The sequence below is a fragment of the Trichosurus vulpecula genome, chromosome 1 (assembly GCF_011100635.1).
Source record: "Trichosurus vulpecula isolate mTriVul1 chromosome 1, mTriVul1.pri, whole genome shotgun sequence".
Classification (NCBI taxonomy): domain Eukaryota; kingdom Metazoa; phylum Chordata; class Mammalia; order Diprotodontia; family Phalangeridae; genus Trichosurus; species Trichosurus vulpecula.
This window is the reverse complement of record NC_050573.1, coordinates 491,980,569-492,008,492: the sequence shown is the minus strand read 5'-3', so window position 1 is coordinate 492,008,492 and position 27,924 is coordinate 491,980,569. Positions and strand designations below refer to the sequence as shown.

The 27,924-nt window shown below is 39.0% G+C and overlaps 1 protein-coding gene across 1 annotated transcript in view; it reads left to right on the top strand.

Annotated features, from left to right (window-relative positions):
• FOCAD (focadhesin) overlaps positions 1-27,924 on the top strand; it is a 360,082-nt gene that overhangs the window by 250,144 nt on the left and 82,014 nt on the right. Inside the window, exons 21-22 of the mRNA XM_036738081.1 lie at positions 74-195; positions 14,746-14,838. Of these exons, the coding sequence (XP_036593976.1) occupies positions 74-195; positions 14,746-14,838 (215 nt within the window). The remainder of the gene's footprint in view (positions 1-73; positions 196-14,745; positions 14,839-27,924) is intronic.

Genomic DNA, 27,924 nt, shown 5'->3' with positions numbered 1-27,924 from the left:
GGGAGAGTCTGAATGAGTGAGGTTTTACTGTATTTATGATTTCTCAGTCATGCTTTTCTCTCTCCTTACGTAGCTGGGATGTTACTTTGCTATGATCTTCCGATCCACATGGGTAAAGATGGCAAACCCATCAATCGTTTTTTGGCCAGTAGAGGGCGGAGTTTCCAGCAGATATTAGTGGCTCTTATACATGAGGTAAGTGCACCCCCTCTATTTGTGGGTATATGTTACTGGGATTTTTCGTTTAACGTTTATTTGACCAGGGGATTGAGTTAGAAGGTATAGTGCAGAGAATACGAGGTTTGGAGCCAAAAGGTTTAGAAGATGTGCTCTCGTATCTTGGCTCTGTGACTCCTAGCAGTGTTACCTGGGATGATTCATTTTTTCTCTGTGGATCCAAGCTTCCTCTCTGTAAAATGAGAAGATTGTGCTAAGTTATTTCTAGGGTTATTTTTAGCCCTACCATTGCTCCAACTTGAGTTCTGCCCTATAACTGTAACTAAGGAAGGCATTTCAATTCACAGTGTTTGCTTTCTGATTCTACCGCCCTAAACTCCTCTGGCCTTGACACCTGTAGCGATTTCCTGACTCCCTGGCTCTCCTTTCTCTTCCCCAGTTCATTCTTGACACCACCGAGCAGTGTTGTTTTATGAAAAGACACTTGGCCTGAAGTCAGTGGGTTGGAATCTGCCTCTGATGCCAGTTTGTATGCCCTTGGGCATGTAATTTCACCTTGTGATTTGAGAGTCCGGATCTACAAAAGGAAGATAATAAAACCTCTAGTCTAGTACCTAACAGTTGTTTGGAGGCTCAGATTTTGTTTTGTAAAGTGCTTTGTAAATTTCAAAGCACCATATACATGTATACATGTCAGCTATTATCAAAATATTGTCATTACATTGGAGTTGCACTAAAAAACTCCCACTGGTTCCCTTTTTACCCACCAAATAAAATATATCTGCTAATCTTTGATTTGGCATTCAGAGCCTTTTATAACCTGATGTCCCCTCCCGCTCAGACCCCCAGTCTTTTTAGTCTTCTTACACCTATCCTTATCCCCCACCCTCACAATGTATTTTGCAATTCAGTGACACTGGTTTTGGTTTGTTTTTTTTTTTTTTGGTCTCCCTGGAATTAGACACTCCATCTCCCATCTTTGAGCATTATCTTTTGCTGTCCCCTATGCCTGGAATGATCCTCCCTCCTCATCTCTACCTCCTCGTAGAGATGGCTTCCCTATCTTCTACAGGAAGCCTCTCCTGCTCCCTCTCAATTCTAGTGCCTTCCTTCTGTTGATTATTTCCTATTTATCCTGTCTGTATCTTGTTTGTTCGTTGTTATTTACATCATTGCCTCCCCCTTGTGAGCTCCTTAAGAGCAAGGACTATCTTTTATATTTCTTTGTATGCCTAGTACTTAGCACAATACCTAGTTATCGTAAACACTTAATAAATGCTTATTGACTCACTGAAGGGCTAATTCCTTCACTGACTAGCTGTCATCACTCTTTCCTTTAGAACTTCCTTAAGTGTTTTCCTAAAAAATGCACTTTCTACCACAGGTATTCCCCAACCCCTCTTAATTCTAGTGCCTTCCCTCTTTTAATTGATACCTATTTGTCCTATATAAGCTATGTATATATTTTTTGTTGTCTACCCCAATAGATTGTAAGCTTCTTGAGGGCAAGGACTATCTGTGGCCTTTTTTTGTATTCCCAAATGCTAAACACATCGTCTGGAATCTAGTAGGTGCTTAATAAATGTTTATTAATTACTTAATTACTCCCACACTCCTCACTTCATAGAATCATAGTTAGAGCTGGAACGGTCCTTTCTGTAATCTAATCCAACCATCTTATAAACAAATAAAGAATACTGAGCCCTGCGAGTAAAATTATGTAATGCAGTGTTTCAAAAAGGGAGAAAATCTAGCTTTTTTTGTTTTTTGGATGTATAACGTCCTTAAATTTATGGCAGTGTACCTTGTGCCACTGAATTCCCAAAGCGTACTAGTTTTTTTTTTAATTGTGCTTCAGATAAATAGGAAAAAACTAGCTATAAATTTGATCTTTAATTTTGCCATTCATGCTTCCATCATGTTAGGTCAGGGAATACACCTTGCAAGTTTAAGACTCTTGGCTTTTGAAAAGGTACTTTTCATTTGTGGGAAGATATATTTAGAGGCAGGTTTTCTTTCCACAAATGGGTCTAGTTTTAAAGAAGTAACGGTTACTGAAAAAATAGTAATTATTTGCTTGCTATGCATTACACATTCCACAGTAATGAGGATAAGCTAATAGTCCTAGCTATGACTTTAACCCTGTGCTTGGTAGTTTTTAAAGTTGGAAAAAAAAATAGGTCATTTCACTCCTCCTTTCACCCCAAGACCAAACCCTAAAGAATGCCTTGTATTGACTTCTCTTCCAAAGTAAAGATTGTTAAATGTGGGGGAAAAAAAGACAATACTGAGCCCTGAAGCACTTAAGCATCTTCCTAAAGGCTACAGGTGAAGTGGTAAAGCCAGCATTTGAAACCAGGTCCTGTAACTGGATCAGGTTCCTAATGAGAAATGTTTCCTCCTTCGCACCTTTCATGCCACTTACACATTTAACCATATGCTAACTTGTATAATAATTCTTTGTACATATCTAAGATTATAAACTCTATGAAGGTAGAGACTCTCATTTCAAAAAACTGTCCAGTTCTTTGTAATTTTGTAGAGCATCAACTTCAGAATTTTTGTTATGATTTGAAGTTAACAAGAAACAGAGTTAAATAAGGGTGCATTGTTTTGGAAGATTTAGAAAAATACTATGGTTTCAACAGTCAGAATTTAATTTATCTGATATTCTTATAGCACACGAGAAATTTGATCATTACAAATTATAGCCATGTATGAAATAACCTAGGAAACACTTAGAAAGTAGATGTTTTTCGTTTGAGTATAGGTATTTAATTTATAAATAGAATTATTCAGCACATGGAACAAAATCCAATAATAGAAATAGTGAAATTTCCAAAAATACTAATGGATTGTCGATTTCTTTGATTCAGAGGCTTCTGTTGTCTATGTTCTCTTATAAATTTGCTATAGGGGGCCTACTCCAGTGTACAAGGGACTTTACTTGCTTCTGACATTGTAAGGCTGTGGAGCACCCAGATACATATATTTGTTTGTAGTGTGTGTTTGTGATGCAAGGGGCAAGACCATACCAACACTCACCCTATCCTGCTACTGCTCTGATTTCAGAGGAAATCTAGTGGGTTTGTTCTTGAATAATTTTAGCAAGTCACTAAAATTATAAAAATTCTTTCCCTAATTGATTGGCCCCCACACAGAGTAAAACCATGGAAATTTCTTTTGTAATGGGCTAAGATTCTCCTCTCTCTAACTTAAACCTTGAATTTGTAGACTTAGACTTAATCACTAAGGCCATGTTATTTATTAGCAATATCATATAACACAGAAACACATCAACTTGCCATTGTATGGCATTTAGCCTTTGCTTGCTTCAAACATTTCCTAAGGAAATTGAACGTCCATTAGTAACATTGTGCTCTTCACGCTACAAAGAAGTATATATATCTGGGTGCTCCACAGCCTTACAGTGTCAGAAGAAAGCAAGTGCTGGTGTTTGAACATGACATTCTGGACTTCTAGCTACCTTTTGCCATGTTTTCTTCCTTCTTTCAAGGAAGGTTCCCCCCCCACCCCCTTCTCTAAATAGGCATCTGGTGGCAGGTGATTGATTCAGAAAGAAACTGTGTAGACACTAAGATGAATTTCTAAAATACTTGTTTTCATTTTTAAAAAGTCACATTTCGGTTTTGCAGAGCAAAGTATAGAAGGCTCCAGTGGGACTTACAGCTAGAATTGCCTTTTTTCCCCTTCTTGCACCTTATTCTCATTGGATCTGAGTTGAGGTTGTTGAAAAAAGAGATTGAGATTTAAATTCTAGGCGTAAATTTTTCCAGTTCTTTTCTGGGTTAAAACAGATGAATAAAAATTAGTACTGACTGCAACCTCCACAACTTCCACAGTCCACTTCTTCCCATTTTCTCTCCTCTCACCGTCTGTTCTTCAGACCCGTTTTCTCATGTCTCACTCTCATGTCTCCAAAAAAGTACCATCACTAAGACTTGACAGCTGGTTAGATATGGAAGCAAGGAGTTGTAGATAACACAGAGATTATAAACTCGAGTTACTGGAAGCGTGGTGGTACCTTCAACAGAAATACAGCAGTTAAGAATAGGAATGGAATTCTGTTTTGGAAATGTCGAGCCTTAGATACCCAGGGAACTCTAAGCTTGTGATGCCTAATAGGCAGTTGGTGATTTTGGCCCCGAGCTCTGGAGAAAAATTAGAGCTGGATATATATATATATATATATATATATATATATATATATATATATATATATATACACTCCAAGTCATCTTCATAGAGATGACAGGACCCATGAGTGCTAATGAGATCATTATTGCTGGGGGAGGTGGGGAAAGATAGTGTGAGGGAGGAGAGAATATGTGTCATGTAAGGGAGAAGACAAGAAATTCAAAGGATTATTATGGCCATTTGTAATTTTATATTAAAAAGTTGTAGAGACATGATGGGTAAGATAGATATGCAGAACATCCAAGTTTAAACCTTTAATTCCAAACCCAGGTAGCATTATTTTGTTGAGATTACCACCAAAACTTTGTATTTCTTACATTCTTTGTTCCAGCCAGACTAGTCTCTGTGTACAAGATGTTCCACTGCCTTTGGAGAGGCTGGAAAGGATTGTAGATTCCATCTGTTCTAACTCGTCCATTTTACAGATGAGGAGATTAAGGCCCAGGGAGGATAAGTGATTGCTCCCCATTTCTTCAAAGCAGGCCGTTTTCACTTCTGCTTTTCTGAACCCCTGGCTTCCTTTAAAGGACATCAATATCACTCTCCACTGGAGGCCTGTTCTGATCCTCCCCAATAGAAAATAAGCCCCTTGAGGTCTGGGAATGTTAAATTCTTGTCTTTGTCTGGCCTAATATAATATCTCACTTTTAATAGGTACTTAATAAATGTTAGTTGAATTGAATTACCTTTAATATAATCCTAATTGCTACCAGTTTAAAAGGAGCTGTAATTCAGCCCTCTTCCCTTGCCAGCCATTTTTTCTCATCCTGCCAGGAACTGGGTTTTAAATTAAACAGATCTCTGTTCAAAAGATTTTCTTTCAAATTCATTGCTTTATCCTGGAAGGAGACAAGTAAAGAACTTCCTTATAGAAGGTGAGGTAAAATTCTGTGAATGAGGGGGAAAGGGTAGAAGGGAGGAGAAGCCCAGTTGATCATTGTACTCTCAGTTGGCATGGTAAAGAAGAAATTTGGTGCCATTTCATTTTGCCTTATTCTTCTTAAAATTTTACTTAAGACTTGCCAGTAGAGATTTACAGAGGCAAAGCTAAAGCACAAAGTATTCAAAAAAGTTTCTCTTTAAGTTTTCTTTCTGACTTGAACTAGGAGATAACTTTAGTGTTTTGGGGAAAAATTCATCTGAAAGAGCTGATTTCACTAATGTTCTCAGAACAGGAGAGGAGTCTGTAGGAACCCCCATTCCTCACCCCAGAAATCTCCTAAGGAAGATAGGCATGTTGCACATATTACAACAGGACTAAGAAAATGCCAAAATGCACAGAGAATTAGATCTCCAGGGGAGGGGTCCTTATTATTTGCGCGTCTGTGACAGGACTGTGTTCCTGATTTCCAGCTTCCTCTTACTTCAGCCTCCCCTTTTCTTTGCTTCCTTTGTATGGGATGGCTGAGCTCAGGAATTCAACAAGCATTTGACTGGGTCCAGCCAACATTTATTAAGTGCCTTCTGTGTGCAAGACCTTGGGGGTACAGAGACAATGAACAAAGTCTTTGCCTCTTCTATGAGAAGGTTACAACATATGTAAAGATAAATAAATACAACAAAGACTATTTTAGGATAGAGAGAAAACATAATTGAGAGACTGAGATTTGAGGAGGAAATATCTTCAGAACTGAGCCTTAAAGATGATCAGAAGCCTGAGAAGTAGAGAGGTAGAGGGAATTGATGGAATTTGGGGAAGTGGAGGGAGATTGTATCATGTGAAATCGTAGAGAGGCAGGATATAGAATATAGTAATTAGGGAACAGCTTGTAGTTCAGTTTGAGGAGTGATATGAAGGAAGATTTAAACCAAATTGTGCAGGACTTAAAAAACCAGCCTAAGGAGTTTTGATTTTATACTGGAGGCAACAGGGAGCCACTGTATCCCAAAGAAATCACACTGTAGTTTTTTAAGCAGAGAAACAACATGATCGGACATGTACGTTAGATTATTTTAAATTGTATAGAATACAGATTGGAGACGGGAGGAAGTGGATGGTGGCAGCCCCACTCATACGCAGTTACAAGACACTAGTTGGTGAGGACTTAAATTAGAGTTTTGGAAGTGTCAGTGTAGAGAAGAAGATGGATGTGGTGGAAGCAGAACTGACAAGACTTAGCAAGTGATTAGACACGGAGGTGATGGTGGGGAGGCTGAGACTATAGTCGTACCCCCTGCGGAAATAAGTTTGGAGAAGGGGTGGGTTTTGGAGGAAAAGATGTTTGATTTTAGACTTGCTGAATTTGTGGTGCCAGTAACACTCCTTATTTCAAAGAACAGCGTACTCAGAGGAGGCAAGTGTGCAAACAGCATGGGATGGTATATAATTAAGAGTTAAGTTGTATTGGACATATTGGAGGAGTTGAGAGGGACAGATCCTTGGGGTTTGGGAGTAGTCAAGGAAAGCTTTTTGGAGGAAGTTACCACTTGAGCAGGTCCTCATAAGAGAAGTAGAATTGAATAAGCTGTCAGACTCAGTCAGTCAGTCATTTATTAATAGAGTACTATGTGTCAGGAACTATGCTAAGCACTGGGGATCCAAGTATAAAGAATGCAGTCTTGGGAGGGGCAGCACAGGTAGTGGGAATATTTGAAGATGTGGGTGTTGGTCAAAATTATTTAGTCAGTAAGCATTTATTATGCTCCTACTGTGTGCCAGGCACTTTAGTAAGCACCAGAGGATACAAAGAAAAGCAAAAGACAGTCCTTGCTTTCAGTGAGCTCACATCTAATAGGCGAGACAACATGCAGGTAACGCCGTGCAGACAAGATATGCGCAGGACAGACTGAAGATAATCAGTAGCAGGTAGCTTCCAGAATCCATAGGGGATTGGGAAAAGCTTGTGGAAGGCAGGATTTCAGCCAGGACTTGAAGGAAGCCAGGGAAATCAGGAGGAGAGGGGACAAGGGAGAAGATGCCGGGTATGGGGGACAACCAACTAAAATGTCGAAAATCGGGAGATGGAGTTTGTCTTATGTGAGGAGCAGCAAAGAGGCCAGAGTGGCTGGATCACAGAATATGTGGAGGACAGTAAGGTAGAGGAAGATTGGAAAGGTAGGAAGGGGGCAGATCATTCAAGAGCGCTGGATGCCAAATAGAGGATTCTCTATTTGATCCAGGAGGTGATAGAGCCTCACCGCAGTTGATTGAATCAGGGGTCATATGATCAGATTAATGTTCTACGAAGATCATTTTGGCAGCTGAGTAGAGAATGGCCTGAAGTGAGAGAGACTTTGAGTCAGGCCGACCAACCAAAAAACTGTTGCAATAGTCTAGGTCAGGGCTGTCCAACCTTGGGTTTTTATTGAAACAACATATAATATATTTTGATCTGCCATTTTAGTGAGAGCTCTGCGGTAGCTCGGCTTAGTTTACTAAAGCATTTGTGTAAATTTCTATGCTTGTCGCCGGGCCGCATAAATCGCACTGCAGGCGGATCACATTTTGGACAGCCCTGGTCTAGATCATGAGACTCTCTGTACCAGGGTGATGGCAGTGTCAGAGGAGAGAAGGGGACGTGTTAAAAAAGGCTGCAAAGGTAAAAGCAAGAAGACTTAAAAACTTAGATATAAAGGGATGAGAAAGAATGAGGGCTCATACACCTAGGTTGTGAGGCTGAGTGAGATGATGGTGGTACTTTTGACACTCACAGGTAATGGCAGGGACAGGAGAAAATCAGCCTGAGTGTCATGGAGGGTTCATGTAGGGGAGGAGAGGAAGATAAGACTAGTAAGGAGAGTGGAGTGAGGTCATCGAAAGCCTTAAATTTCATGCCATCAAGTTTGGGCTTTATCCTAGAAGCAACAGAGAACCATGATGGTTTCTTGAATAGGGAAATAGTTTTAGGAAGATTACTCTGGCAGCAAATGAAGGATGAATTGGAGAGGGAGAGACAATAGATAAGTGTCACTTAATGTGGACCCTGAGCCTGGTGAGAATTATGAGGATAAGAGGAAATAGTCTGTCACAAATGGGCTGGGGAACCATGTTGGAGGTTCCTTTTCTCATATATGGCCACCCTAGGCTGCCTCCGGGATGCCTGACTTTTCTGGGAATTGGGAATATAATTCTGTTGCTATTTCTGAGCTCAGTGACCTCTGATTTCTGCTAATGAATCAGCACCATTGAGAGCTTCTGGTGAAATCATGGTGTTGATCTGTATCTCTCTGTGGGGTGAGTTACTCTACTGACCTTTATGGTTCATGATTGACTGATGGATATGGTAGTCTCTGCTGGGCATTGCCACCTGCTTCCATTTTCTGGACTCATCTTTTCAGGGCCAGCAGCCAGGCCATCTTAGCTGGGGTTTACTAGGTAATAGGGGCTAGAAAGACTACATTTTCAAGGCAGTCCGACAGCTCTTTAGTTGTCTATCAAAAGCCACAAGTAGAGCTAGGAATGGGTCAAAACAAGTTTATAAATAAAAGGACAAAAATTAATTGTAAGCACCTGAAATAACTCAAAGTACTTTGACTGGATCTCTCTCCTTGCCCTTAGAATCCTAGATTTAGAGCTGGAAGGGTCACCTTGTCTCATTTTCTCATGTTGTAGATGAGAAAACTGACCCCTCCCCCCAGAAACTATATAACTTACCCAAAGTCACGTCAATCAACCATTCCATCAGCAAGCAAATATTTCTTAAGTGCTCACTACGTTACTGTGCTTACTTACAAAGCACTTCCTATCAAAGGAGATATTTGTAAGATGCTTATTAGTCCAATGCCTGGCATATAGAAGGTACTTGATAAAAGCTTGTTCCATTCCCCGCCTTTTGCCCCTTCTGCATGCCAGGCACCTTGCTAACCATTGGGAATACTCCCCCACAAGCTGTATCTCCTCAAAAAGGCCAAATGAAGCCCTGCCCTGAAGGGCCTGACAATTAGATTTTGAGAAGTACAAGTACATAGAGACATAGGAGAGAAATCAAGGCTCTGACATTTAGTAGCCATGTTATCCTCTGAGTTATTCTTGATTCTTCTCTCTCACCGTAAGTGTCCAGGTGCCACATCTTGTAACTTTTTTTCTACAGCATCTTTCAACTTGTCCTCTTTTTTCCACTCAGTTTTCACTCTTGTTCAGCCCTTCATCACCTCCTGCCTAGTTTACTTTAATAGCCTCCTAATTGGTCTCTCTGCCTGAAACCTCTCTTTGATCCAGTCCATCCACTAAGCAGTTGCTGAAGCGACTTTCCTAAAGTGCAGATCTCTAGCTGTGTCTTCTATTCATTCAATTACAACAGCTTCCTGTTACTTGTAGGATTATATGTAAACTCCTCTCTTTGGTTTTTCTTTTTTTTCTTTTTCTTTTTCTGTAAAACATTTCCATATTAGCCAGGTTGGGGGGGGGGGAGGCAAAAAAAAAGAGCAAGAAAAATAGAGTGAAAAAAGTATACTTCATTCTTTATTCAGAATTTATCAGTTTTTTCTCTGGAGGTGGATAACAAACATGGGTCCTTTGGAATTGTCTTAAATCATTGTCTTGATTAGAGTAGCTTTCACTGTTGATCATCATAAAATGCTGCTTTTACTCTGTACAGTGTTCTCCTGGCTCTGCTCACTTCACTGTGCATGAGTTCACATAAGTCTTCCCAGGTTTTTCTGACACCATCCTGCTCCTCATTTCTTACAGCACATTAGTATCTCACCACAACCATATACCATGATTTGTTTAGCCATCCCTAAATTGATGGGTATCCCCTCAGTTTCTAATTCCTTACCACCACAAAAAGATCTGCTATAAATATTTTTATATTTATATAGCTTTTCTCCCCTTTTCTTTGATTTCTTTGGGGTACAGACAGTAGTGGTACTGCTGGGTCAAAGGATATGCACAGTTTAATAACCTTTTGAAGGCAGTCCCAAATTCTTCTCCAGAATGGTTGTACTCCACCAGCTGTGTATTAGTGTCCCACTTTTACCACGTCCCCTGCAGCTTTTGTCATCTTCCTTTTCTGCCATGTTAGCCAATCTGGTAGATATGAGGTGGTGCCTCAGAGTTATTTTTAATTTGTATTTCTTTAATCAATAATGATTTAGAGTATTTTTTCATGTGACTATTGATAGCTTTGATTTCTTCATGTGAAAACTGCCTGTTCATATACTTTGACCATTTATCAACTGGAGATTTGTTTGGCTTTTAAAGCTCTTTACAACCCAGCCCTTTAAGAAAACCCTTCCAGTCTCTTAAAATTTTGTTCCACCATATTTCTGTCTCCTCCCCTCCTGCTACACCTTACTGTTTCTTACTCCCAACATTCCATCTTCTCTCTGTGTCTTTATCCTGGCTATCCTTCATGCCTAGAATACCCTCCCTCCTAGTCTTTGCTTCTTAGAATTCCTGTTTTCCTTTAAGACCGAACTCAAGAATGATTTCTTTTAGGCAGCATTTTACTAGTCTCTCTCAAGTGCTAATTTCTTCCCTTCAAAAGCTATCTTCTATGAACTTCCACACACCAGTCTAAGTGCATGTTGTCTCCCCTAGTTTTCTTATTTAACTTTTTACTCCTAACATCTTGCAAAGTACCCTGCACCTCACCAAGCACTTAAAAATTTGTTAGATTAAAAAAAATAACATATTCGTAAAGTACATTTCTAAGTGTATTAGTCAAGAGGTAGACAATTTATCGGACAGCTGTAGTTAGGATACGTGTCAGAATGAAAAGCTGGTATTAAAAATCTTTATCTTTTGCAGATCCACTAACTATACTTAAGCTATTCAGAAAATGTAGAACTCCAGGTTCCAATTAGATGTGCCTGAATAACAGCTCAGTGTTCCTACTTAGGAACATTGGTTCTCCATCAAAAGTCTATAGGGGGAAGGGATGAAAAGCTTCACTATTTTTCCCTCTTTGATAGATGTTTCACCTTTAAGGTTTATATGATTATCTGACTTAATAATGTCCTGTCAAGATACTTGCCCTGAAATGAATTTAGGCTTTCTACATTATATGTGTGCTCAGTTTCACTCAAGCCATTTATAAAAAAAAAATTATCAAGTTTTAACTTCACTAGTGTAAAAAAATACCATTAAGGGAAACTTTTAGCAAGGTTCTTTGATTCAAAAGAAACAGGAAGAACAAAAGCAGGTCTCCAACAATGAGAATCATGTAGTTAGGACAGCAAATATAAATGGGGAGGGGTTGAGGGGGAAGAGGAGGAAATCAGAGGTTAACGGTGAAATAAAAATTCACAGGTAAGCAGAGCATTCCCCATTAATGTTAAGCACACAGCTCATAAAACGAGGCATGTTAATGCTCCCTTGATGTACATATTATTATCCAGAGAGTGAAAGTACTTGCTTTTAGCTGTGCTACAGACACAGTATTAAAAAATTAGATGCCACATTTGGTTCTGTGATCACCTACCTTCCATCTCCAGAAAAGAGAGCAGCATTCCTATGGTATTAAACACACTTGATATCTGGTAATTATGTTGAAACAATGCCAAATTTAAAATTTTCTGCTACCAATTTTATTTTCAGAACAGTTTTTTTCTATTCCTATTCTTAGGAAAGTGGGAATTAGGCACAGGCACCGGAGGGATAGTGAAGAGAAAATCATTCCAACATGAAATGGCACCCATTTCCACATAGAAGCATTTCTGACTATTTGTTTAAATACTACATTGGGCCCTCTCTTTAGGATAGCATTAGCTTGCAAACTAACAATTCAATCATGTTTTAAGCAGCCATTTACTCTCCTGTTTAGTAGAAAAAAAAACCCAGTTACCATAGCAACTCACACATCACATAGTAATTAGGGAGTACCTAAAATCACCAAACTATATTTCTGACAGTGTTTTCTTTGGGAGATGTGTAATAATAAACATAGTATGCTCTTTCCCCTTATTCAACATTTCCCCTAATTGTTTATTCTTCACCGTTGCCAACTCTCTTCCATCTAGTCATGCAAAAGAAGTTTTTAAATAAAAAATAATAAAGAGGCAAAGGAAAAAGATGCTGATTAGATCAAAGACAACATACAAAACCAGCAATAATCTTAAGATTTGAGAAAACACTCAGACTGGGTTTAACCGAAATTAAACAAATAGAATAAATAACAAAATTAAAAACTAGTATCAAATGTCCTTACAACATACCTAAAAGGATTTGCTATGAATTGAAGAGTTAGGTAGAGAGAGATTGCTGAAAAATCTGGGCAAGTTTTTTTTCTAACTAGTCAGATCCATACATTCATAGAATATTGGATCCAGAAATCACCATAGAACTGTCTTGTCCAGTACCCACATTTTTCAAATTAGGAAATTGATTTCTAGCGACTTGCTTAGTATCGCATAGGAAGTGACAGAACTAGAATTTGACTTTTTAAACAACCCCTCTCCACCCCTTTCCCTTGGAGTTTTACTGATAGCTTAAAGTGAAATACTTTGACAGGTTCATGTTGGATAGTATACAGTAACTTGAGAATTTGGTGCTTTTGAATGTTTGTTAAGCAACTGTCTATTATACAAATGATTTAAATATCTATTATATAAATAAATATCATATAAATGCCTACTGGAGGTAAGGCGTTGTACTTTATCTATTTGGGCTACAAAACAAAACAACAGTCCTTAATGTGTGGGAGTTGTGAAATCTTATAGGGCAAAAAAAAATGTGTACACAAATAACTGCAGTTCCAAGTTGAATTTTAATTATGCGACCCATGAGTTTACAGAAATAACCCATTTATTTTCATTCAGTAAGATGTCCTCAGTCCCTGTTGAGGGGAGGGTGGAATAGGGGGGATGAGAAGTGGAAGGAAGGATCGGCGTTAATCAACTCAATTTTGGAACTCTAGTGCCAGGCCAGGTTGTCTTGATTTGTAAGTGACTGGACATGCACCAATTCAGCTGGTCTGCCATCTCTAGCCAACCCTAGACCTTCAGGCTTCACACACCATCCAACTTTTTACCATGGTCATCTTGTCATTCTCACTTAACCTGCAAAATTCCCTCCCATCTCCCCCTTTTCTCTCAGAAATTAAATCAACATTATCATACCAACATTTTCATAGAAAGAATTTTATGTGATCTCCCTGCGCATCACCTTCCTGTTCTGGGGCCTCCTCGGACACTCCCTTCCCTTGCCCTTCCGCCCATATGTTTGTGTTCTCTCCCCTCGCCCCCCCACTCCTGTTTGAGTGAATGGAAGCTCTTTGAAGTTAGGGAATGTCTTACTTTTTTAGTTGTATTCCTAGCACATAAAACATGCTTGGCACATAGTAAATGCTTTTTAATTCATTTATTAAGCAGCTGTTATGTGTCAACCACTGTGCCTAGGAAATGCAGATAGAGACAAAAATGTAATGGTCCTTATTCTCAGGGAGCTTATATTCTATTGGAAAGAATGGGGGAAAGAAACCAACAAATAAAATATTCACCATGATTATGGAATTAAATAAAAAAGAAAGCTTAGAATATATAATTTGCTTCATTCCTCTCTCCATTCGAGGCTAAAACTTATTGCCAATGATCTCACAGAATTTAAGAGTTAAAGGGGCCGTTTAGGTCGATTCATACTTGAAAGTAATCTCCACTATAAGACACCTGACAAGTGGTTGCATAGCCTTTGCTTAAAGACCTACAAAGAGGTCAGTAATAACTCATGTTTAGATAATATTTTAAGGATAACAAGGTCCTTTGTCTTTAACAGTCCTATGAGAAAAATAGTGCAAATGCTGTTATCCCATTATTAGTGATATGGAAACTGAGGCACAAAGGGGCTGTTAAGGAAGGAAGCAAACATTTCTCAGCCCTTACTATGTGCCAGACACCTGGGAGATAGATGTCATTATTCTTCTCTTTTTACAGTTAAAGAAACTGATGCAAACAGAGGTGAAGTACCTTTCCCAAGGTCACACAGCTAACAAGTGCCCAGCATTTTATCCACCTTTATCTATTACAACATTGAGCTTCCTCTAATGAAATAATAACTAAATGTAAATGTGTAACTATACAACACTTCAAAGTTTGCAAAGTGTTTATATACATTATCTGATCATTTATAGAATTTCTCCCTCATTTTCAAGAACAGATTTATACTGGATTCTTTTTTTAAAAAACACTTTTATTTTATTATAGAATTACCTCCCTTTAATTTATAAGTATTTGACCTTATCTTCTTTGAACCTAAAAAACCCTCATGTCTTTGATTAAGATATTTCTCAAAAGACCTTTTGGTTGTCATTTTCCCTAGATTGATTTTTTTTTTTAGTAAGCTTTAGAGTTCAAGATTTCTGTACTTGAAGGGAAAGGTTAGATAAAATCATTTTAAAATGCTGGAACATTATGGTAATAGTTTTGTATTTAAAATGTCTCTTTAATTAATATTGTGATTAATTTGTCATACAGGTGAACATCCAGCCATCAGAGTGGCATCGCTCAATCCTGCTTCCACAGTCCTGGCTAGGATTTATGAACAGAACATACCATGCGGTCTTACAGGTATTTGAACATCTGAGGCGCTTTGTATGAAGGGGGAATAATACTTTGTCATTTTTCAAATTCTAGTTCAAATATATTAAACAGCTCTCATTTGGAAAACTAACTTTGTCAGAAATGTAATGATTCTTTTGAGTCACAGATATATTGGAGATGTATGCAGCATATCATAACTTAAGGAGATCTGAAGTAAGGAACACAGGGTTTATATCTGTGCCTCCAGCACTTTTTAGTTGGGTGATTGTTGGGCAAGGCATTTAATCCTAATGAGCCTCAGTTTTGTCATCTATGAAAATGGAGAATATAATACTCAAGAAAAAAGTAGCATAGTATCATAGTGGGGAGGGCACTTAGCCTTCTGGAAGCAGGAAGATGTTGTTTTAAGTCCTTTGTCTGAAACATAATATCACGATCAGGAGCAAGTCACAGTAATCTTCTCAGTGCACTATGAAAATCTTTTAAGAGTCTGTACATTTCAGAGGAGTAGCTGATCTGCATCAGCGGAGGGATTTACCATTCTTGGACTTTTCCACACTGATGAAAAAAATAAGTCTGGTCTACACATTTCCGCATAAAAACTTGTGTCACCTGTCTGAGGATTATTTTGAAGTAATTGCTTTATAGACTGAAATACAGTATTTAAGCAATACCTCTACCAGATCTATTTCCAAAGATGATTAGGGAAAAAGGAAAAGAACTTACATGTTCTAAAATGTTTGCAGCAGCTCACTTTATGGTGGCAAAGAAATAGAAATTACAGGGACGTCCATCAATTGGAGAACGGCTGACCAAGTTGTGGTATATGATTGTGATGGAATACTACTGTGCTATAAGAAATGACGAGCTCAGTGATCTTAGAAAAACTTGGAAAGACTTGCCTGAAGTAATGAAGAGCAAAATGGGCAGAACCAAGAGAATATTGTATACAGTAGCAGCAATATTGTTCTAAGAATGACTTTGAGTGAGTAAGTAATTTTAATTATTGCAAATACCCAAATTAACTATAAAGGACATAGGAAAGAAGACACTATCTGCATCCAGAGAAAGAACTGATAAATAGAAGTATGTATAGAATATTTTTACACATACACACACACACTTGTTTGCTTCTAATGGTAAACATCTCTAGAGGAGTGGAGGGGAGAGGGAAGAATAAAAAATTTGCATGATAACTTTATTATATATTTAAAAGAAATATCAAGTTGTACATAATAGATTTGTACTTTCGGAAATGCTTGTTTTATCCCATAAATTAAAACTAAAATAAAAATAGTAAATGTGAATTATTTTTAATAACGGTTTTCAGATTTTTTTTTATTAATTTAGCCTCTGAGTTAATTAGCTCGGGCAGCTCTGGGTGGGAAGCTTTTTTTTTTCCCCATCAATGCAGAGCAGCCCACCTCCATCTCCATCTTAGGGAATTGCCAATGGGCATTGAGAAGTCAAGTTAACTTGCCAGAAGCTACAAAGCCAAAAACTCCTCATTAGCAGGAATTGAATCCAAGGCTTCCTGACCATCCCTCTGTAATTTAGTAGACATCTTAGTAGAATTGCAATTAAAAAAAAAATTGCCCTCTGGCCAGTCTGGGGACGAGCCTCTCTGAACATATCTCAGCTGAATTTTTAGTTACCAAGGCTGCTCTCATGGCCCTTGCTTGAAGCATGTCATACGTCTTGGAGGTGTCCTTATCTGGCACTGCCTACATCATCCCGGTGTGTCTTTCACATCTAAGGTGAGACACTGGAATAGGGCTTTAAGGGAGGTCTCAGATGAAGCTTTAAAAAAAAATAGAACATGAAGTTTTTATTGAATTCAGAACAGGTGATAGTGTTCTAGGTTTTGTAATTTTTATTTGTAAAAGAAGTAATTTTAAAAGAATGCATGTCTTGGTAAATATGGAGATAAAAAATAGGTTGTGCTTCAGTTGATAATCTGGGGTTAGAGAATTGGCTGTGTCAAGTTGTGTAGTTTATACCCTTAATCCTCAATTGTTCCTCCCCCCAATTCCCCTTTTCCTTCTTTGAGGAAAGGACAGCAGAAGTAGATTGTAGATAGAGACCATTAGGATCTGAGAGCATTCTCTCCTGGTGCTCAGGAAGTATTTTTTGATTGGAAGTTTTAGAAAGCTTACCTGTTAACACTTAGCCATTCTTGAGGCTCTCGTTAGAGAAAAGGGTCTAATGTCAGTTTTATAATATTTTTTCCCCTATCCTTGAGTAAGCAATGTTTATTTCCCTATTTGTGAACCTAGTTGCTTCTGGGAAAGAGCATTTTGAAATGAATGCCAGTGAGATGCCCCCTGTTGATTTTCATTCCCTTGTCATTTAGTACATGATAGCTTGCGATGATTACGAAAGTATACTTTGTTGTAGCTTTTTTTTATTCTCAAATAAAGCTTTATTTATCGAGGATCAAAGAGTTTATCAGCATAATGATCACTCTCCCTCTGTGCCTTCCTTTGAAGGTTTTCTTGAGTTGCCGTGACTGAAAAATACCATGATATATTTGTCACCTTTTGGGTAATGAGCCCCTCTACGTTAATTAGGCTGCCCCTCAGGAAACAGAGTTATTTCATTGTTAGGTTTATGTGAAGCATTTCTTAGGTTTTCTAGGACCCATGAAGGGTTGCCTCGGTACTGGGAGCAGGCATGAGAGTGGGATTTTTAGTGGAGAAGGGACTTATTTAAAAAATATGAAACATTAATAATAACAAAGGATCTTAACCAATAATACATGCTTATTGATTGATTGAAGGAAATCTTCCATTCTCTACTAAAAAGTAGCCTTCTAGCAGTTAGATTCTGTCATTACCCTAGAGCAGTTGTGTCAAAATCAAATAGAAAGGGGGACATTAAGCCACACATAAGGATCTCTGCAGACCACACGTTGACTTAAGACTACATTCAGCATTCTCTGTGTTCTAAAGTATTTTAATTTATTTCCTTTAATGTTTCCCAGTTACATTTTAATCTCATTAGCCTGCACTGCATGTTTGACACCTCTGTCCTAGTCTATTTTCATATCATGAATAACACGTTGTGTCTTGTTATATTGCCCTAGACATCTTGTCAGACATGCATTAAATATGAAATGTTAAAAGTGATAATAATGTTGATGTTAAAGGGATTTCAAGCCAGAACTAAGCGTTTATTTTGCCCCCCTTAATCTCTGTTTGTTTTTTTTTTAATAGCTTCTGTCATGGATTATTAAATACTTATAGATTGTTTGATACTTGGCGCTTCTTTTTTTCTATCTGTGAACTATCCATTCATGATCTAATCAGCTCCCTTTGGTTTAATTATCATTGACAGATGACTCTCACATCTATATAGCTAGTCGTCTTCTCTCTTCCTGAACTCTTAATTCCACATCACCAACTCTGTGCCGGACATTTCCACCTGAATGTTGGCCCCAAATGGAATTTATTGTTTATCCTGCTTCACCCTGCCACTCTTCAAACTTCCTTATTTCTGTTGATGACGTTGCAGTTAGTCTTTGAAATTTGGAACTTCAGAATAACCCTTGACACTTGCATCTCTACCTCTCCCTTACTCCCCAGCTAAGTGGCTCATTGAATCAGACATTGAACCTGGGCTGGGGAAATCCTGAATTCAAATCTGACTTCAGACACTTACTAGATTCGTGACCTTGGACCAGTCCGTAGACCTCTGCTTGCTCCAGTTTCCTCGTTGTAAAATGAGAAGAATGATAACATCTATTCTTCAGGATTGTTATGAGGATCAAATGAAATAATATTTGTAAAGTACTTAGCATAGCACATGGCAAATAGTAAGCGCTTAATAAATCCTTATTTCCTTCTCACTTCCCCTTCCTTCTCCCACATATCCATCAGTGCCTAGGTCTTTTAAATCCTACCTCCCCAGCTTCCCTTGCCTATGTCTCCTTTCCTCCTTCCCATGGCCACTATCTTAGTCCACCTCTCACCTCAGCTATTAAAGTAGCTTAGCTGATCTACCTGCGTCTGGTCTTTTTACTCTGCCATTCATCCTCCACACACCTGCTAATGAAATATTATTATACCCCAAAATCTGACTGTGATATTTCCTTGCTCAACAGTCCTTAGTGAATTCCTATAACTCAGGCTGGCATTGAAGACTTTTCACAGTCTGACTCACATCCACCTTTGCTGGATTTTTTTTTATATTGTACCCTTTTAAGCTCTCTATATTCTAGTTAACCTGGACTATTTTTGTCCCCCAGACTTCCTCTTTCATCTCCTCCTTCTGTGTCTTTGCACTTTAACATATTTAGAATGGCCTCATTACCTCCCAGCTTCTTTCAACTCTCACAGGCCGTGTGCCCTGGGAATCATTTTCTGATCTCCACCCTTCTCCCAAGTTGTTGCTTCTTTCTGTCTCCTCAAACTCCTTGTATTTTTACATCTGTGTATATTATACATTGTATTGCTGCAGCAAAATATAAACTTCTTCAAGAACAGACACTGCTTCTTTTGCATGTTTGTTTCTTTGCCTTACACGTGTTGTTCAATCATTTTAAAGTCGTGTCCAACTCTTTGTGATTCCATTTGGAGTTTTCTTGGCAGAGATAATGGAGTGGTTTACTATTTCCCTCTCCATTTCGTCTAACAGACGAGAAACTGAGGCAAACAGGGTTAAGTGACTTGCCCACGGTCAAGTGTCTGAGGCTGGATTTGCATTCAGGAAAATGATCTTCCTGACTCCAGGCCCACCCATCTTTCCACTGTGCCACATAGCTGCCCCTGCCTTATAATTAGTAAGACTAGTAATGTCTGTTGAATTGAAATAAATTAAAATCTGGATCATGTAAATCAAAGGAAAAGAGGCATGGTGGATGGAAATGTGCTACAGCATATTACCAAGATAAAATAATTCTCCAAAAGTAGTTTGAACATTTTTTATCAAATTGATGTAAGAAAAAGAGGTTGGCTGGTCCTGTACCTAGCCTGAAGGTTAACATATAGGCAGTGTATGTATTGTATTGACATTCTACCTAATGTGAACTGACCTAGGCCCCCAGTATGTTGGGTAGACCCTTTGTGGAGGAGTTACAAGCAGAGGCAGACAGAAGTTTGAAAGGATGAGAAGGCAGAGATGGGCTATGATCTGTATTGTTAGAGGGTATCTGTGTTGATAAAACCATACGTCCATTCAAATATTTTCTACCTCAGTTGTGAATGTAGATCTCAGTGATTTAGCATTATCATTTCTGATTTAGCTGCCAACTCCATGACTCACCATTTTTTATTATTCTTTAATCTTAACTAACCCACTTTTCACCATTTATAGTTCTCATCTGGGTGGGTTGAGATAGTAACTCACATTATGTTTCTGTGTGTTTCCCTAAGTACTCTTAAGTCATTTGTTGGCATTGTGATTTATGAACGCATTTCTTATTATCTTCTTATCCATTTTCTGTTTCTCCTTTAACCTCAATTTGGATTATAGTTTTATACAGTTACGGCAGCAATTCAGTTAGCAGCTGCTGTGGGGGTGAAAGACCAACACGAGCCCAACAACAGGAACTGCCAGCACAGGTTCTTTTGATCTGCTTTACTAAGGAAAATAGTGTTAAAGGGTTAACAATCTTATTTCAATCCAACATACAAATATCATTCACTTAGTTCAGGGGACAAAGCCAGCATCCTGAACTTCAGAGAAATACAAATTACAAACATATCAACAGATAGACCTTGTGTGATGCAAATCTCAATGCATAGTTACCAGGGTTTAACAAAGTCCCCACATCCAAGTTTACAAGGTGGAGGGCTCTTAACTACAGCTTCCCAGAGTCTCCATATCTACATACCTCCAAGAGTGAGAACCCCAAGCAAATAGCTCTGTTCTCTCTTTTTATGCCCTATGATGTCATCTGAGTGACCAGAACTCAGGCTCCTGTTATTGGCTCTGGTCTTAGCAACTCCCCTTAGGACCCTGAGGGCTTCACACCCACATAGGCTTAGCACCTAGTAGATAGGGGTTTGGGCCTGGGGTTTAGCACCTAGTAAGACCCAATCAAAGACACCCAACTTAATTGGTATTACAACAGTTCTCCACAACAGAAAAATAAAAAAAACCCTGAGGTTATTGGCATTGCATTTGCAGTTGAACAACTATTAAAATTTGCTCGGTTTTCTACATCAGAGTATATGTTTTATTTAGGAGCACAGAGCTCTGCAAATAATAGGGAGTTCATAAATGGTTGTTGAATGAATGAATGGCTTTCTTACCCCTGACGCCTAGTGCATTTTTAAAAAAGATATCCACTGGTATTCAGTTTTAATGTCATAGTAATTCAGATAGCTTAAAAAAAATTCTGAAGTAGATTGATGTTTATGTACATTATGGCCTCCATTTAAAAGTTTTATTGACATATTTTGTTGTTACAGAATTTTCATGTATCAGTATGCGTACACACACACACACACACACACACACACACCCCCTAGGCAGTGGAAAGAGTGCTAGATTTGGACTCAGGAAGACTCATATTCCTGAGTTCAGATCTGGCCTCGGATACTTACTAGTTATGTGACCCTGGGCAAGTCACTTAACCCTGTTTGCCTCAGTTTCTTCGTGTATAGAGAGAACTGGAGAAGAAAATGGCAAGTCACTTAAGTATCTTTGCTGAGGAAGGGTTGGACAAGACAAAAACAAGCCTCCACCCCCTCAACACACACACACACACACACACACACACGCACACGCACACGCACACACACACACACGCACACACACTCCCTTCTCTAACCCACCTGAGACTTCCCTTCTAACAAAGAATTTAGAAAGAAAAAAGCATTTCTGTAAGACTAGCTAATAGGGGGCAGCTAGGTGGCGCAGTGAGTAGAGTCAGGAGGACCTGAGTTCAAATCCAGCCTCAGACACTCAACACATGGTCTAGCTGTGTGACCTTGGGCAAGTCACTTAACCCCAATTGCCCTGCCAAAAAGCAAAAAAAAAAAAAAATTTAAAAAATAAGACTAGCTAATAAATACATCAGGTCAGCCTGACAATATATACAGTATTCCATACCCCTGATCCCCTCAGAATGGAGGTTCATTTTCTCATCTCTTTTGGGACAAGAAGTTTGGGCATTATAATCAAGCAGGCAAACCACAAGCAGTTATTAAATGTCCACAACTTTCCAGGCACTATACTGGGACCTGGGGATATAAGCAAAAAGAATGAAATAACCCCTACTCATAAGGCTCTTGCATTCTAATGGGACAAACAAGTGCATATTTAAACATATGCAGAACAAGTATAAAGCGAATAATTATGAATAAATATGACATAGTTAAATGAAAGGTAGTAAAGGAAGGAGATTGAAAATGAGATATCATAAATGAGGAAGAGAGAAAACCAATTTGGCTCCATTCGTTGTAGAGTACAGAAGGGAGTGTAATTCTCAATGCAGCTGGAAGGATAGATTGGAGCTGGGTTGTAAGGGACTTTTAACAGCTAAATAGAGGAGTTTCTATTTTAACCTAGAAGCAAGAGGAAACCCACTGGAGTTGATTGAGTAGAAGAATCATCATCATTGCCTCTATAATCTAGGGAAGAGGTGATGGGAGCCTGAACCAAAGTGGTAGCTGTGTGAGTAGTGAGAAGGGGTCAGATGCAAAAGATGTCACGAAGTTGGGAGTGGTAAGATTTAGTAGCTGGTTGGAAATGTGGGGCGAGGGAAATTGAGTAGGACAAAGGTTTCCAATCTGGGAGTCTGAAAGGATGGTGAGTAGAGAAGTTTGGGAGAGGATGACATTTGGCAGAAGGTGGTAGTGGAGAGGGTGCGATAATGAATTACATTTTGGACATCTTAAGTGTGAACTGTCTCTGGGACATCTAATTCGAAATGTCTAAAAGGTGATATAAGACTCAGGGGAGAGGCTAATGCTGTATAGAAATGCCTATATTTCTAATCTATCTCCGTTGAAAATATAGACACTATCATATTCAACTGTCATATCTATATAGATGATTTACAGATAAATATAAGCTACTTATTCATCTGTGAGTCATCTGCATAGATATGATAGTTGAATCCATCTAAGCTAATGAATTTTCCAAGACAGATTGTAGTGGAAGAAGAGAAGGTGTAGTACCCATATTTAAGGACCATGATGTAGATGATGACTCAGCAACACACACCGAGAAGGATTTGCCATATAGGTAGGAGGCAAACCAAGACAACCCAGATTGGGGAGACTATCCAAGAGGACAGGCTGGTCAGTAGTGTCAGATGCAGCAGATAGGTTGAGAAGGATGAAGACAGAAAAAATTTGACAATTAAGAGATCATCAAGAGAAAGCTGTTTTGGTTGAGTGATGATATTGAAAAGCCAGATTGCAAAGGTTTGAGGAGTGAGTGAGTGAGAGACAGGGGAGGGGAAGTGGAGGCAGTGACTGTACATTTTTCAAGGAAGGTGACTGAGAAAGAGAGTAGGTAAAGGACAATAAGAATAGCTAGCATTTACATAGCAGCACTTTAAGGTTTGCTAAGCACTCTCACCTGATCCGTCTAGCTGATAACTTGGGACCTTATAGGGTCTAGTGAAGGCTTTTTAAGGATGGGACATGTTTAAAGATTGTGGGAAATGAACTAATTAGATAGGAAGAAGTTAGGATGTACCAGAGAAATTGAGACAGAGGGAAATTGATTGAGGATGATGTCTGCTGGAGAAAAGGGAGTGAGTGAGGGTGGGGTAGGAGAAGGCCGAAGATAATCAGGTGCAGGGGTTGGGGTTGGCCTTAGCAAGGAGAAGGGCCATCCCTTTGCCAGAATAGGGAAAGATAGGAAAGAGTAGGAGAGAATGGCAAAAGGATTTGAGGTGGAGAGAATGTTTCAGTTATGTTTTGTTCTTTCCATTTAGATTGTTATGGTTGTATATATTGTTTTACTTTTTCTGCTTCATATTCTGCGTTGGTTTATATAAGTTTTCCTATGCTTCTACGAATTCTTCATATTCTTTGTTTTTATGGTATAGTAATATATTCCATTATATTTCTGTACCGCTAAATTTATTTATCCATTCCCCAGTTTGATGGCAATCTATTTTTCTCCCAGTTATTTACTACCACAAAAGCGTGTATGTGACACCTTTCACTCTTTGAAGCCTTCTGGGTATATTCCTAATGGTGGGATTTCTGTCAAAGGGTAAGACATTTTAGGGACTGAATATATTTGTGAAAACCTAGTTGAATATTTTTAGCAGTACTCGTCAATATTTCTGTAACCCTGTGGTTGTACGTGATGCAGTAAAAGGACATGCATAGGATTTAGTTGAGAAGGTGAAGTAACTGTTCTTAGCACTCTTTTTTAAAGAATACCTTTTTGCTATTCTTTTGAACAGATTGAATCTGCCAATAGTATTTGTGACAATGGAAGTATTATTCAGAAGACGAAAGGAATCTAACAGCAACCACAGTTATTTAGAAGTACAAAGTGCATTTTAAATGAAACTAACATGTAGAAATTATTGTATTTAGTAGAGCTGGGGCAAAGTCTAGACTCCCTGTCTCCACAGGACCAAGGATTTCTGTCCTAGAGGACACTCCCTCCTTAGGGGCATTACAATCTTTTTGCAAGCTTATGTTAGGCATATTTTGTGGTATTAGACTAGGAGACTATTTAAGCAGACATCTTTTGATACATATAACCTAGGAGACAGTGTTTCATTGTACTCTATTTGCTAGAGCTTGAGTGCTATGTATCCTAGGCTGAACTCTTCACAAAACCAGTGTTCTCCGCTCTCTAATATGCTTCTAGCCCATGAGTGCCAAGAATAGCAATACCGACACCCATGCACCCATTTGCTCAATGTGCCATTGGCTCTGCCTCCAGCCTGAGCCAGGGTAGCAACCCTTGGGAAGATTTGGCCAGCCTTTATAGAGATTTTGGTGCCAGCCAGCACTAGTCACTGACAAGCTAGCACCAGAAAGAGCCATAGAAGAGAAGAGAGGTCCAAGGACAAGGCCAACCAAACCATTATGACCATGATGGCCAGATCCCATCAAAGGCTGCTGCAGGACTCTGCACCCAAGGGTCTTTTAAGTAGTAATGCCTGCCGAGGCCTTCAACCCTGCTTCTAGACCAGACTTCTGTTGTAGTCATCCAGGAGAGCATCCCTTGTGTCAGTGTTGTTCCACATGTTGCATGTCCTATGGTCCCCACCTCCTTGATAACCATAGCTATTGAAGACTCATAAATGAAAGTTCTCATCACCAAAAAAGGCCTTGCCATTGTCAAATGGTGCAATGACAGAAACAGATACGGTTTTATCAGTTAAAATGACGTGTTTATACATCAGCCTTATCTCTCCTCTACACTGCAGCCAAACTGGACTACTTGCCATCTGGACCATCAGGTTTTACCATTTGTTCTGAAGTTGGACCCTGCTATGTGTGTTGTCTTGGGCCACAGTGCTTAATTAGTTCTTTTTGTTTGAGTCTTTCATTCCAAATATCATTATCTGTTTCTTCCCTGTCAACTTGGTGTTTTGGTCAATATCCTTATGAGGGTTTTAGAGTTGATAGAATACTTTTCTCAGAACACTTTGTGAGTTGTGGTTAATGTACATATCCGTTTTATGTGATGAAACTGAGGCTTGATGAGGTCAAGTGACTTGCCCATGTCCTTGTGTCTATTAAGTGGTAGACTTAAGACTAAAAATTAAATCTTCTACCATTGCAGAACTAGCCTACATTATTTAGCTAACATATACTGAATTTTTCATATCCTTTATATTACTTTATTGAATATGTATTATTATGTTATCATATTCTTTTATTGATCCGTAATTCTCCATCAATAGTCAATAAACACTTATTAAATGCCTACTGTGTGCCAGGCACTACGCTAAGCAGCATAACTCCTTTCAATCACTGTTTCCTGGACTTATTCTCCTGTGGTTCATAATCTTTCACCCCGCCCTCTTACCCTTGTAATAATGAGTCTATGATTTACAAATAGAAAACTCCCATCTCTGACTCCTATTGCCTGTTGTCTCATTCCTATTAACCTCAGTACTGACAGCCACCCCCGAACCTCTTCGTCCCCAAGCATGTCCTACTCCTGCCTGCCTCTTCAGCTAGGTCTATGAAACTTCTAATGTAATTAAGAAATATCCCCTCACTTTAGAACTTTTCCTCACATACACCTTCCATTTTTCCGTCCTTCATTGAGACGTGGCTCCTCCTGCATGACATTGCATCCCAGACTCTCCTTTCCAATGCTGGGTGTACCCTCTGTTATACCCCCCACTCACTGGCTTCATCGGGAGCTTGAATAATCCTCACCCAACTCCCATTGCCACTTCTAGACCTTCCCTCTATTATTGTAACTTAATTACCTTCCTTAGGTTCACTCTTTTCAGATGTGTTACCCAGTGTGACTGTTATCTACGAACGCAGAGGATACTCTCATCTTCCTTCTCAGTGTATTCAGTACCTGTTACACAGTAGCTCTCTACCCAGAAGCATCAGTCCGCAAGGTGGAGAACTTCAGCCTACCTATTTATGTTCACTCAAATCCCCAAACGCTATGACTGTCTTCATTCTCCCTCATCTACAGGAAGATGGTCATGCCCTTGATGTTGCCATCACTTACAAGTGCTCCACTTTCATGATTGAGAGTTTGTAAGTTCCGTTATCTGATCACAGCGTATTATTCTGTTGTTAGTGTCTCCAAGTCCCCACCATGACCTGCAGATAGCCTCAGTATTTTGCAGGGCATCACTTTTGCTCTTGTCTTTATTCTCTTTGAGACTCTTTCCTGGTGCTCTTCCTTTCTCTCTGATCAGTCTTCAGTCTCCTTTGATTATTCATCATCTGTGTCATACCCAGTAACGGTGGGATGGTCCCCCAAGGCTACATCCTAGATACTTTTGAATTCTAGCTAGTTAGCTCTTCCTTTGTCTCTCTTTTTTCTTTCTTGATATCTCATCAGCTTCCAAGGATTTACTTATCATCTCTGTGCACGTGATTCCCACATCTGTACATCTAGTACCAGACTGTCTCTTGAGCACCGGTCTCAAATCATCATCTCCCTATTGGACATTTCTTACTGGATACCCTGTCGGCACCTCAACTGCAACACATTCAAAACAGAAACCCTTATATTCTTTGACTCCCAAACTTCTCCATTACTTATCCTTCCAATCACTGAAGCCTACAGACTCCGTGTCGTCCTTATCTCCTAACTCTCCACACACCCCACATATTCAGTCATTTGCCAGATCTTGACATTTCTACCTCTAGACCATCTGTTCCCTCTTTTCCACTTAAACTGCCACAATCCTAATTCAGGGTCTCGGCACTTCTCACCTATTTCTGTCTTTTTTTGTCTCTTTGTCTCAAGCTTTTCCCCACTGCAGTCAATCTTACTAAATTCCAAATATTATGAAAGGGAATTTTCCAAAGGTACAGGTTTGATCATGTTACCCTCCATGCTCACCAAACTCCTGTTACTCCTTATTACATCTAGGATAATATATAAACTACTCATTTTGGCATTTAAGCCTCTTCACAGTCTGGCTCCTTTCTGCATTTTCAGTATTCATCTTTTTTGCCTTCTGTGTTCTTGCCATATTGCCTTTCTTGCTCTTGGGCATATCTGATGTTCCGTCTCCCATCTTGGTTTCTTTACACTGTGTCATCCCCAGACCAATGATACATTCCCTCCTCACCTCTGGTTTCCTTCAAGGCCCCATACAATCATTACCCTCTTGTGAAACCTTTTCTAGTCCTTACAGATATTAGCACACCTCCCCAAATTACTTTGTATTCATTTTTTTCTATTTTCTACATATAATCATGTATCTATTTTGTTTGTTAGAGTGTATGCTTCTTGATGTCAGGGTCTGCTTCAGTTTTCCCCTACATCTTAGCAAAGTGCCTCACACACAATGAGCTCTTAATAAACTCTTGTCAGTGGAGGTACTCAATTTTATTCTACATGCTTCTGTAATTAAGCATCAAAAGAATGACATAGAAAATGATTACAAGGCCTTCTTACTTGATTTTACAATTTATTTAGGGAAATACATGCATAGAAACCAAAATAATTAAAAAGCAACATATGACCCAATATGAT